This window comes from Tachysurus vachellii, chromosome 26 (genome assembly GCF_030014155.1).
Source record: "Tachysurus vachellii isolate PV-2020 chromosome 26, HZAU_Pvac_v1, whole genome shotgun sequence".
NCBI lineage: Eukaryota > Metazoa > Chordata > Actinopteri > Siluriformes > Bagridae > Tachysurus > Tachysurus vachellii.
In genome coordinates, this window is record NC_083485.1 from 12,658,649 (window position 1) to 12,672,666 (window position 14,018).

Here is a 14,018-nt window from a genome sequence, read left to right on the forward strand (position 1 = left end):
TTGCGCCTTTCTGTTAACTGGAACGTTAAAACGCATAACGTTGGCGTCGAGGTATTTAATCAGAAAGACCAATCAGAGCACGTTGTTCGACTACAAGGCCCGCCTACTCGCTTTTTTACCTCACGCCATTCGGCAGTTTTTTTTTCCACGCAGAAACTCGTGTCATTTTAGCGCGAAACTGAGAGCACGAGCAGTTAAGTGCTATAAAGTATAGCACAACTCGTGTATAGTCGATTTAATACAAACGATTTGTGGTAAAAATGTGTATATTTAAACTTTAACGTAATCAAATCAAAACATTGCACTGAAATCTTTAAGGGTTAAAAGGTTTGATTTATTATTTAGTTTTTCTAAATTTGATGACATGTCAAACGACTTGATTTGGCATGTTTGAGTTCTTTTCTTCTGACGATATATACACTAGGATAGATCACAGTACAAAAATCCACTATAAATATACACTATACTATAAAACAAGATTAACGCCATCGCTTCCATGTTGTCTGGTATATTATACATTTATACACAGTGAGTTTTTTCTACTGGAAAAACAGTTTAGCTAATATGGATGTTTTATTCAAGCTTTCCATTATTGTATGTTTATTTTGTTTAAATCATATATATGGCACTGCAAAATAAAAAAATAAGTATAAAATGTCACTTTTTTAAAGAGACTTTTGGAGAGAAAAACACTTAAACAACATTTTCATTTCATCGCAAAATTCCTTTAGATAGAGATGATCAAACTAAACAAGCTGACACTTTTCTTTATAAATTACACAAGATTGCTCAGCGTTACGTGGCTAAAAGCTGAAGGGAGACATGATTTGTTGGGCTTTGCATTTTATTAAGTGGCTGCAGAAGGTTAACCTCAGGGTATCTGAGCCAGTCAGTTACCCTGATAGTGGAAATAGTATTTGTGAAGTTTTAGCTGTTGGTTACACAAAGTGATTTGTTGAATTTGCATCCTTTATAGTGTAAGGAGTTTAAGTGCCCCATCTGTAGCACACCTCCTTCTGTGTGTGTACACGAGACCTCCACTGAGATAAGGCCAACTCTGTGAGGATCCTGAGACATCTAGAGATCTACCAGCTCCAGTTAGACTCTTCTATACTAAAGAGGAGATGCAACTCCATGTGGTCTTTGAGAACAACAATCTCCTCACCAATACAACATTTATCAGACTGTATATTTATAATCACACCGTCTGGTGTCACCCATATGAGGATGAGGTTCCCCTTTGAGTCTGGTTCCTCTCAAGGTTTCGTCCTCTTCCATCTAAGGGAGTTTTTCCTCCCCCAAAGTCACCTGAATCACCTCAGACTTGCTCATTGGGGATAAATACAAACACACTTAAATATATCTAACATTAATCTTGATTTTTTTTGTATAATATTAATCTTTATATTAATCTTTATATTAACCTTTTGTTTTATGTTCTGTAAAGCTGCTTTGAGACAATGTCAGTTGTTAAAAGCGCCATACAAATAAGTTTGAATTGAATTGAATTGAATTGAAAGTGTTGAGGTAGTTTAGGTGGTATGACTGTCTCTGTGTCTTCGTGCTTTTTTTTTGTTTTAGCCTTTTTTTTGTGATTCTTTGCATATTGTCCTTCATCTTGTCCTAATCTGCTCAGTGTGTGTATTGTTTCAGGTATGTTTTGTTGCCTGGTGGTTGTCTACAATTTGAACAATCTCAATTCCCTGCTCTCTTAAATGATTTGGGATTATTCATTCATTCATTCATCTTCTACCGCTTATCCGAACTACTTCGGGTCACGGGGAGCCTGTGCCTATCTCAGGCGTCATTGGGCATCAAGGCAGGATGCACCCTGGACAGAGTGCCAACCCATCGCAGGGCACACACACACTCTCATTCACTCACGCAATCACACACTACGGACAATTTTCCAGAGATGCCAATCAACCTACCATGCATGTCTTTGGACCGGGGGAGGAAACCGGAGTACCCGGAGGAAAATCCGAGGCACGGGGAGAACATGCAAACTCCACACACACAAGGTGGAGGCGGGAATCAGACCCCGACCCTGGAGGTGTGAGGCGAACGTGCTAACCACTAAGCCACCGTGTCCCCCATGATTTGGGATTAATTATTTAAAATTTCCATGGGGGAAAGTCCAAAGGTTATGTATGTCATAGGCTCAATTTATTGTTGCCCTTAATAACTGCATATAATTTGATAATTATTTAATAGCTGTGTCTAATAATATGCTTGAATTCATGAAGAAAATATTTGGTGGTGTTACACGCAGTAAACTAATCTGTGCACTAGGGGGCACTCAAGCTCCAAACACGCTACACTCACTCACTCACTCACTCATTTTCTACCGCTTATCAGAACTACCTCGGTTCACGGGGAGCCTGTGCCTCTATCTCAGGCATCATCGGCAGGGCCGGCCCTGCGCATAGGCAGAATAGGCAAATGCTAAGGGCGCCGCCCACCACTAGGGGCGCCCGTGCGCCCAAATTATTATTTTCATTAATATATATATATATATACACCTGAGAAGTATTTTATTTATATATTTATTATATATATGTTATTGCTGTAAGAAAGGCAAGGAAAGCAAGGTCTCTGTAATATAGTTTTTTTTATATAGTTTGTGTGTTTTTCCAAAATATTTTCAAAATAAAGAAAAACAGGTAAAGCTGTGCAGTTTGTTTCTGTGTAAGTTTATGAACAAAATGATAAGCGGTAGAAAATGGATGGATGGATGGATGATCGGAACACAATTGTCTGTGATTCCAGGGGCACCAGGTGAAATCTTGCCTAGGGCAGCAATTTGGCCTGGGCCGGCCCTGATCATCGGGCATCAAGGCAGGATACACCCTGGACGGAGTGCCAACCCATCGCAGGGCACACACACACACTCTCATTCACTCATGCAATCACACACTACGGACAATTTTCCAGAGATGCCAATCAACCTACCATGCATGTATTTGGACCGGAGGAGGACCGGAGTACCCGGAGGAAACCCCCGAGGCACAGGGAGAACATGCAAACTCCACACACACAAGGCGGAGGCGGGAATCGAACCCCCAACCCTGGAGGTGTGAGGCAAACGGGCATTTGACACATACATTAGATAACTGAAGGAAAACAAAACCATACAGATCACAGGACAACACAGAAATGTAACTCTGCAGTGACTCATTAGTGACACTAGGGCCACTAGTGGCTACTTTATATAACTCACAATAAAACCCTGATATATGCAGAACAGGAGGTACATCATGACCATGACATTATATAGTAATAAATTATTTTATTAAGCCACATACATTTTTAACTGCCCTATCTATTGTAAATATAAATATAGATCTATATTTAAATAGACAGCCTGTATCTGAAACATTAGTTTCTATTGAAAACATTTTAAGACCCTTCATTTAACATTCTCAGACCAGATTCATCTTATCTTATCTTATCTTATCTTATCTTATCTTATCTTATCTTATCTTATCTTATCTTAGACAGCATTTCTTGCTAGTTGTTATGTTATGAGTTAAAATTCCCAGTTAATTTGTACTTACTAAACCATGTGGTTATTAGACCATGAAAGAAAGTTAGAGGACTATTAACAGAAGGTTAGTCTGTAGTACACCTGAAAATAGCATTTGCTAAACATTCCTTGTTAGTTGTCACATTAACCATAAGACTAAAGCATTCCATTAGTTTGTAGTTACAAGTATAATACGTTTGGCAAACCTCATGTTATGAGACAAATAAAGAATGTTATGGAACCGTTCCTGGAAGGTTATTTTCTAGTTCCCAGAGAATTTTGGGAACAAACCTGAGTGTGATACCTGTCCCAATAACCTCATGAAATGGCTCCCAAAAAATAAGAAAAAGGGACACAAATAGTTACAATAAACAAACCTTACTTAATTTTCTTGCAAGAAGTAAAGTTAACAGTTTGGATAATATTTGCCAGTATGGTAAGTTTTTAACTCATATGTCAAGCTTTCTTTGTCTTCCTGGGGGAGTTTGGACTGGTAGTAAGGAGGATAATGTTATACAATTAGCCATTGTACTCCCATTCCAGACTGGAAGTAGGATAGGGATCAGGTTTATGAATCGTTTCAGGACCTGATTAACTGGACCCTGCTGAGACATCGAGAGTCATTGTCTTTCATCGTGCGTAAATCTCTCTCTCTCTCTCTCTCTCTCTCTCTCTCTCTCTCTCTCTCTCTCTCTCTCTCGCTATGAAACAAACTGTTGCCACGACTGCTCGGAAAACTGGCTGTGCGACTCAGCGTAGTACTTCCGCGTTATACACCTGCACCAGGTAAAGGCTCGGCCGCACACCTGGATGCACCTGCAGAGCGCAGAGTGTGACACCTGCGTCGACCGTTTCCAACCCGAAGAAACCTCAGGATTTATTTATTTTATTTTTTTGTATTGAAAAAGTGGCTTATTTTTTGGCTTGGAAAGCAAAGCGCAGTCATGAGTGAGGATTACGGGATCTGTGAACTGGCCGTGGTGTCGTTACGGGACAACGAAAACGAACCAGATTATGGAATTCAGCTCAGTCATGAAGGACACATAAACACCACGGACATGCGCTTTAAACAACCTGAAGACTCCCTTATAACAATTTTCGAAAGCAAATTTAGTTACAATAATGGCACGACGAATGTCGGGTCTTCCACAGGTGCGTCTGGTACCGGTGGTGACGTGAAGGTGTGCGTTGCGCACGGGGTAGACGTGGACCATTACTGTAGGACGGAAGGAAGAGCGGTTTGCGAGAAGTGCGTTAACCAAGGACCTTGTCAAAATCATAAAGTCATACAGCTGCATTTACGAGCGACGGCTGTAAGGGTGAGTCATGCAACAGTTAAAGCTTAAAGTAACTCATTTCTTTTGTAGGTGTTATATGCTGCCTTCATAAGCGTCACAACACCACAATAAACCCATAACCTTTTGTTTAATGTTACCTTCTGTTTCCCATTTGCTTGATTTTTGTACCCTTGGAACCTTTTTGGAAAGTTCAGGAAACACTGTATTTGATATTTCAGGGAAATTCTATGTATTCATGTTTAAATAGTTTAGTTTATACATGAATACATAGAATTTCCCCTGAAATATCAAATACAGTGTTTCCTGAACTTTCCAAAAAAAGTTCCAAAGGTACAAAATAGTTTAGGAGAAAGGCAATGCGTACAATTTTATACAGTTTTAAAAAGAATTAGAATTCACCACTTTGTGTAGAAATTTTGTAAAGATACTACAGAGACACTGCATTGAGAAAAGAAAATAGTCCATAAGACATTGTGAATGAAAGAGTTCAATCACATATTTCTGTTATGTTTATGCTGTAAGACAGCTGACAAGGTACAGTACATTGAGGATAGGCTGATGCTGTGTCATTATAAACTGGGAATGTTCGGGGTAACATTCTTTCATGGGCTCAACACAGGAATCACTTTACCAGATTAGCAGCACCAGCTTATCCAATATGACAGCGTTCCCAGAACATGAGAACCAAATACTTACATCAGGGAAACATTCTGTAATTCTAACATTGAATGTACTGTACACACTTTTAGCCTAGATATTGTATAGCTTATATCTTTGATTGTCTTTTAATTTCCTTTCAAGTTCATGTTGACATTCGTACAGCATGTGTTCGGTATGTTGACAAAGGAAACCTCACCCTGAGACAGATTGGGTATATTATTCTAGTTTCGTTATTCTAGTGAAGAGTTACATACAATGTCAAATTCATAAAAAATCCAGTGTAGAAATAGCAGAGACTGAAATTCAATGAGTTCCGGCAGAAATGCGTGTATTGGCATTAATATTGAAGTTTAAGGGATTAAAGCACTGCTTTATATATCAGATATACTGAGTATATCTCAGAAACTAAGTTGTATCTGAAAAATTCTTCTGGTACTTAAAATAAGTATATATATGTGTATATACAAATATACACATATATATACTTATTTTAAGTACCAGAAGAATTTTTCAGATACAACTTAGTTTCTGAGACTTAGTTTCTGACTTAGTAATATATATATATAACATATATTTGTAACATGTACTGTAATGGCTGATTGTGAGTGTCAGTTTTGTTGCATGCTCAATGTTTACACTTTTAACATTTTCTTCTTATAGCCTTGGCCTTTTAGTCTTATAGTCTATCTTATAGTCTTCTTCCCGTACTTCTGCTATGCTGCATGTGTAGATACATTCAGGCTTTGTATGCTTAAGAAAGGATTTATAATTTCATTCCTGGCTCGCCCCTAGCTATGGTGGAAGGCATTAAAGCATAGTCTGTAGTGTGTTTTCAGTGAAATGCACCCAATTTTAACACCAATATCCAACTTACACAAGCAGGTGATCCAACTTACATGGCACATGTGATCTCTTTCAGAATCAGCTGGTGGATATCTGTGAGAAAATGCAACTGCAAGCCCTGCAGATAGAGCGCTTCATAAACAACACACTGTCTGCTAAAGAGAAGGCCTTACAGGTAATCGGTGTTCTTAAATACACACATACACATGCTTGCATAGATATATAGTAACATACTGTATATTAGCGCATGATAACAATCCTTGTCTGAAGGATATTGTTGCTTAGCTTATATTTAAAAAAAAGAAGTATTTATTCAGCTAATCACCGCCCTATGGGTCACTTGATAAGCTGAAATTGTTTATCCAAATCCTACCACTGACCAGCTAACTCTTCGCTGTCATATGACAGTACAAACATACACTTAATCTGAGAAAAATGAATCCAGCAAACACGATCTTTTTTATCTTACAGTGTTATCAGCCCTCTTCAACATACACAAACTCACAGATACCAATGAACGATTAGTGTCATTGTGATTGACAGCGAAGAGAGAGTAGCCTTCATTCCCATCAAGATAACATACCTAATTTTTCTTCTTTGTCTCTATGAGCAGTCTAAAACTCATTATTACCAGACAATGCTTTTCTATTGTAACTCTATGAAATCAAAGTTATTTTTATTTATAGTACTTGTCATTATCCAGTTAACTTCTTGAACTATGTTGAGCTCCCGTATCACTATAGTGTTTCCCCCTACCAGAGAAAAAGTGTGTACACAATACACAAAGATCTCTCTACTCAATGGACCATTAAATTCTGATGGATCATTGCACTGTAAACAATACACTCTCAGAAATAAATGCTCCACCCTTAAGGGCTTGTCCTTAAGGAGAAATTTTAAGGTTATATGTAGAGCCTATAAGTTGAGGCACATTTTTTCCCCTAGGATTTCACAGAATATTAGTGTTACTATAATTAATTTTAATGTTATCTTAGTGTTAGCTTGTATGCTTATATACAGTGTGTAGTTCCCACAGCTGAGTGCAAAGGTCTGCATACATGCATAGTAAGAAAATAAGTACTTTATGTACTTAAATGGACATTAATAACAGTTTAAGTACACAAAATTTCAATTTTGTGTACTTAATTTCAATAGAATTTCAATATACATTGGAACAAAAACGTTGCTTCTCTGGGACCATGGTGCAACACAAGACTAAATAAAGTGCAAATACACAACATTGTGGAGACAATAAATAGTCAGAACATTGGCTGTAAACTGAAAATTATTGGTAGGGTAGCAGCAATGGGTAAATAAATAAATAAATAAATAAATAAATACATATATATTGAAATGTAATCTGACAGACAAAAATGACCTTATATAGATTTTGAGAAATGAGACAATAAAGATTGGCTAAAAAATATGCATAAAACCCAACACAGTAAAATGAAAACTTGACATTGCACTACCTGGTTTCTTTGTATCGTAACAAGCTGATTTTCTTCTCATTTGACTGACAGAAAAGGAAAAGGCTTTTCCTAAAAGGGAACAACAATTTAAGCTGATATAATTAAAGGATATCAGGAACTACCTTTTTCAGCAGACATGTCATTACAATGCATGTACAGTAACTGATAAATATGTGATATATTGCTGTGATATAAGAGGACTAGTATAGTATACTAGGGGAACACTCTAAAACAGTGTATAATACTCTGTTGTTGTGTAGGCAGAGGCGAGTAGTTCCCGTGAGCGAGTCGTGGCCCAGGTGAATGTTGTGCGTGAAGCTCTAGATGAGGAGGAGCAGCGTCTGCTGGAGGCTGTGCAGAGAGAGGAAGAGCGAATAGAGCAGTGCCTCCTCACACAGCGGGCACACTGGTCAAAGGCGCTCAACACCCTCACACATGCCCGCACAAGCCTGGTGCACATGCTCACAAACTCGACAGACATCATGCTTGTGGTGAGTATGCAAGTGAGGGGAAGTTAATATGTGTGGTTTTTACGGAATCATTTTACCACTAAAGCACTCACAGTGCCATGACGAATAATTAAATTTTATTCATTTGCCAGCCACATAACAACAATGTTGTAATTATTGTGCTAGCTGTAGTTGTTAGCTAATGCAACATTAGCTAGTCATTATGAAATCTAAGATCATTTGAACTTGGAGGAAGAATTGTGAAGGAAACATTTTATATCCTACCCTCAGTGAGTGAAACATAAATTTAAACAGTCTAAATTTACAAAATGTTAGCTAGCATGCACCAAAGAAAGGTAGCTAAGTTAGCTTCCTAAGACACTGTCACATGAGGTTAACTCTTAAAGTAAACGCTTTTAAAGACCAAAACTAATAATGTAAGTATTATTAAACACCTGCATGTGTGTTTGTTTGAATAAACAAGCACTGCAAAGTAAAGACAGTTGAAGAAGTTAGATTAAAAAAGCTGTGACAATCATTCATAGTGGTGTCACGTCACATGATTTAAGTCTGATGCCTATTTTTGGGAGAGATGTTAACTAACGAGCAATTTTTTCAGACTTGATCAAAATAAGTCCATATCTTAGAGAAAGGGGAAGTGAATGTTCTTCAATAGCTAATGCTAATGCTGTAAGCGGTCACCTAGATAGAACAGCTCTGGTTGTAACCAAGCTTGTGTTGGCCTGACCATTGTCTTTCTGATTCTGTCTTTGCAGAACAAGAACTCCGAAATATCAGACAGGTAATTTCTCTGACTTACATCTAAGCCAACACAAATGGTGTCTGAGAGGCAGTGTTGAAATTGTGTGTCTGTGTGCTTGGGACAGGATCGAGGAGGCAGAAGGTGTTGGGCTGCCAAAAGACTCGGAGCACCTGAATATGAACAGGGACTGCAGTGATAGTAAACTCATGCTGGGCATGTGGGCTAGCGCGCTGCTGCTAGGACCGACCGGTCAGTCCACACCACATCTCATCACATAAAACAACTTTATTTGTAGTACCCATAGTACCCATATATGAGATCTTCAGAGAATTTGAATTATAAAGACTACACCTATAGATAAACCAAACCAATTTTTAGTACATATATAATTACTACTCCCAGGGAACTACTGCTACACCTGATGCATGATAATCCAATTAGCTGTTTGAGCTCTAAACCTTACCAATAGGTGGCGCCTTTTAGTTACCAAACTATATGTTATTCTCTTGTATGTAGCACCATAAGGCAGGAAGAATATGGGATAACAATAACTATTTAAACAATATGGAACAATATGGTTTGTTAAATGTAAATGTGCACTCACTTACCAATCCGAAAGTTTCTGGGATGTTTAATGACTTATTCTAACCTCAAATGGCCAACCAGGAGCAACCCTGCACCCAGAATATGTAATATGATCTGATAACTATGTGATTTATAAGGGACTTGGTGGCTTAGTGGTTAGCATGTTTGCCTCCCACCGCTGGGGATGAGGGGTTCGTTTCCCACCCGGCGTGGGTCGAGTTTGCAGGTTCTTCCATTCCAAAGAATTGTTTAAACTGGCATCTGCTTCAAGTGCTTGATACTTGTTCAATCTACAATGCATAATAAAGTGCCTCTTGAATGTAAATAGCTGATCCACCCTCTACGTCCATCATTTTATGTTTTCAGGTTCTTGCTGCAACCTAGCCTGTTTAGCCTGTTTATTACAGGTTCAACTGCCTCTGCAGTTTGTATTTCATCACATAAGAAAGGCTGGCATAAATGGGCTAGCAGGACTAACGTCCCTCTGTCTTTCAAAGATAAAAATAAATAAATGAAATAAAAATTCAGTATAATGTCACATTTTATCAGCAGCACTAATAAGAATCATAATAAGATTCTACAGATTCAGGTGTGAAGTACAGTAGCAAGGCTTGGGCTGAATTCTTTCTAGTCCAGACTGTAGATTCATGAGAGTAAAACAGCCCTAGATTTAATCTATTTGAGTCACTAAAATCCATAACAGGTTAGTAGCGGATGAGTGTTAAATAAAACCATGGGTGTAATGAATGCAAATGAGTTGGATTATTTACTCTATACTACAATAAAAAACAGTGCAGCACCTTGTAGAAAATACTGTCTCAACTATGGAGAGAATGGTTACAGAACTGCCCAAAGTCCTTCCGCTCACTGGAATGTTTTACACGTGTGTGTGTTTTTGTTTGTTTACATTCAGTGTAAAATGTAGACTAGAAACTGTTGCATGTGATGACTCATTCTGATGATTAATGTAACCTGTATCTTCATTATTTTATGACTTGGCCGATTGGAATATTGCATGGGTGAGCAGAAAGTATATGTGTGTGCTCTCATTCATGCGCATAATTTCCTCCCACTCCAGCTGCAGCTCGGATGTACTTTGATGAGCGCACCGTCAGCCATCTCCTTCTGCTATCCTCCGACCAGCTCACTCTCACTTACCGTCCGAAGAAGCAGAAGAAGCCTCTTCTATATGACCCAGCTCGTTTTGACCACTGGCCCAATGCCTTCTGCCTCGACCCCATCAGTTCGGGCACGCACGCCTGGGTGATGTACGTGGGTGACAGTGCCGCCTTTAAAGTGGGCGTCTGCTACCGCAGCATGGAACGTAAAGGCTCGAGCAACGAATCTCGTCTAGGTTTCAATGCCAAATCCTGGGTGCTCTCACACTACGAAGGAAACTTTTCATACTGCCACAACGGACGGGTTGTCAACGTGGTTGTAGTGAAGAGTCCCACAAAAGTGGGTATGCTGCTGGACTGGAACACACAAACACTGCTGTTCTATGATCCAGACTCAAAGTGTGTGTTGCACGCTGTAAGGGAAACTTTTACTGAGCCACTGCTGCCTGCTTGTGCTGTGGCTGATCAAAGCATATCGATTGTGCACTGCTAATGTGTATCATCGTGTTTACTGAGTCTTGTCAGAAATGGAGGGTAAATTTAACAGGATCGAATGCATTGCCTGTTCCTTTTGTCTCCACAGTCTCGCTCTGCAGTGCAGGTGTGACTGCTGGTATTTAAAAATATTTAAGGGATGAGATTTGAACATGGCAGTGAATATGTAGCATTAGTACATAGAAACAGAACTATATCCAAAAGAACCTTGGGAATGGCTGGGAATAAGGGCGAAAGGAGGAGTTAGTATAACTTTTGAAGGTATTATAATATCTGCAAAATCTCATGTTCTAATTGGGTATGAAGTGTATTGGTAGCAGTGTAATATTTCAGATGAAATATTTAGGCTATTTTTTGGAAGCATTTCTTTTGATGAATTGTCTGTATTGTTACAGATTTATATAAATAGTAGTTCTTAGTCATGATAATAATGTAAATATAAAAACTTACAAAACCGTATGAGTTTTGTAAGTGAAAAGTGAACTGAAATGAAGTGATCTGACATTTGTGCATGATGTAGTTTACTTGATTGATTTGGAAAAGTGTACAATGAAAGTGTAATTATTTTTCTATTTATTACCGTATTTGAATATAGACAGATAATGATTGTAGTCTTCTGTATTTTGTTTAAAAAGCTTAAATTAAATTGATTGTTATTCTTAGTTTCATAATAGTATTTGTACATTTTTCAGATAGGATACAGTATATCTATCGCAAGATACGTTTTTATTGCATCAACATTGCACATTATTACAAGGAAAGATTTACTAAGAAAACATTACGTTCATTTTCTATTTAAAAATATCTCTGTCAAACATTTTAGGTACGAATAATTCTAACTTTATAAAATAAGGTAATAAAATCTATCAAGTGCTGATTGTGTAGTAACATTAAGGATGCGGCATTTTCCATTTGTGCGTTTCGTGGTTGTTGTCATCAACTTCCAGCAGAATTAAGAGATTATTCTTAAAAAATAAATAAATAAATAAATATTGTTGCTGGAATTTCAGGAATGCCATCATGATGTTAAAATGCTCACATAAATTAGTGTCAGGATTGTATCACAGAGTAATTTTGTGTAGACGTACTGGTTTTATGTTATATGTAACCGTCTGGTTACATACATTGTTTTATATGTTCATTTTGTCCTATTTGTTCTGGTGTTTTTTTCATCTGTTGCTTAGGGACAGAAGATGAAAATGAGTCAATTTGCTAAATCCCACACATCGTTAATCCTGATGTCAATGAATGTGTCATAACTGTGTTAAATAAAGGAATTAATAAAGTCAAATGGAAGCTACCATCAGCCCATCTCATTTCCTCGCCTATTTGACTCACCAGTTTGTTTTAACTGTCACGGATCCACCTTTCTGTAGCTTTTGTTTACTAGATTGTGCTGGGTGTGTGAGCAGGTTACACATTCCTGCAATTACTTCAACTGATTTTGAACGTGCTCATATTATGACCGTTTCATATTTTCCAATAAGCCTGTTAATACATGTAAAATCTTACATTACATAAATTTTATTTCGACAGAATGATGATCATTTCATTAATTCTCCTTTATTGTTGCTGCCAGCTAGCAAATAGTACAAAGATTTTTATCTGATTATATGTTATTACACAGATGTGTACATACAGATCTAATATTATTGGCACCCTTTGAGAAACTTGGAAAAATACGATTGTAGTGTATAAACTAGAACGTACATTTCCTGAAGAAAATGTGAATGGTGCTTGCACATGGCAAGTTCCCCACATCGTGCTGAGTGTTTTGATATGTCACATGTCCATGTTGTAAAAAGTTTTTTGATTTTGCATATTTTGGGGGGCGAGGATGCGGCACAACCAGAAGGCCAGTCGGTACACCAATTTAAAAGTTTGTTCAGAGTATCACCCTTAAGGAGTTTGGTGTAGATAGTTCAAAAGCTTGCAGAGTTATAAACCTCCAAAGTTTATAATGGGAGTCTATGGGAAAAAAGGCCATTTTGAAACCTGGTACCGGAAGTACCGGTACTCAGATCGCTTAGAAAAGTCATAGCACACCTCTGCTCAATGAGCCGGTCAATTTGACACATCATTCATGGATCTAGGACAAAAGCTGCGGGGCAAGTTACGTGCCGAAGTTTTGTCAGGAAGAGTATGCAGGATAGTAAGAATGTTGTTTGCAAGCACCATTAATAACAAAACAAACACTAATCCAATTCAATATATATATATATATATAGCTTTACTATAACAAATAGAAAATGTATCTACAATAACCTATATTATCTCAAAACATATATGTGGCTAAATTATTGGCACCTCTAAAATGTATTTAAAATAAATGCAAATTTTCATCCATGAATAATAATTTTTAAAAACCCTCTGCAGTCTCTAATAGCTCTGTTGTTGCTTTTGGTTATTTCCTGTTTCCTGGTGTATAGACTTGAGATTCCACACATCTGAAATCCCACTATTTTCTTCAAACCTGCACAAGATGGGCATAAAAAACATAAAAAAAAAAAAAAAAAGACGACGAATCGTGGGACTTTAAAGGGGTGAAGATGTTTCATGATTTTTGTGCAATTTAGTTGGTTCTTTGATGCACACCATCAGTCAAAAAATAAAAATACTGGATACATTCATTCATTTTCTACCGCTTATCCGAACTATCTCGGGTCACGGGGAGCCCGTGCCTATCTCAGGCGTCATTGGGCATCAAGGCAGGATACACCCTGGATGGAGTGCCAACCCATCACAGGGCACACACACACTCATTCACTCACGCAATCACACACTACGGACAATTTTCCAGAGATGCCAA

The 14,018-nt window shown here is 37.9% G+C and overlaps 1 protein-coding gene across 1 annotated transcript; it reads left to right on the top strand.

Moving 5' to 3' along the window:
- Positions 1 to 4,099: 4,099 nt before the first annotated feature.
- bspry (B-box and SPRY domain containing) lies at positions 4,100 to 12,509 on the top strand. The gene is made up of 6 exons (XM_060863340.1): positions 4,100 to 4,845; positions 6,404 to 6,502; positions 8,060 to 8,290; positions 9,025 to 9,050; positions 9,136 to 9,260; positions 10,675 to 12,509. Exons 1-6 carry the CDS (start codon positions 4,471 to 4,473, stop codon positions 11,205 to 11,207), a joined length of 1,389 nt encoding a protein of 462 aa, XP_060719323.1. The 5' UTR covers positions 4,100 to 4,470; the 3' UTR covers positions 11,208 to 12,509.
- Positions 12,510 to 14,018: the final 1,509 nt, after the last annotated feature.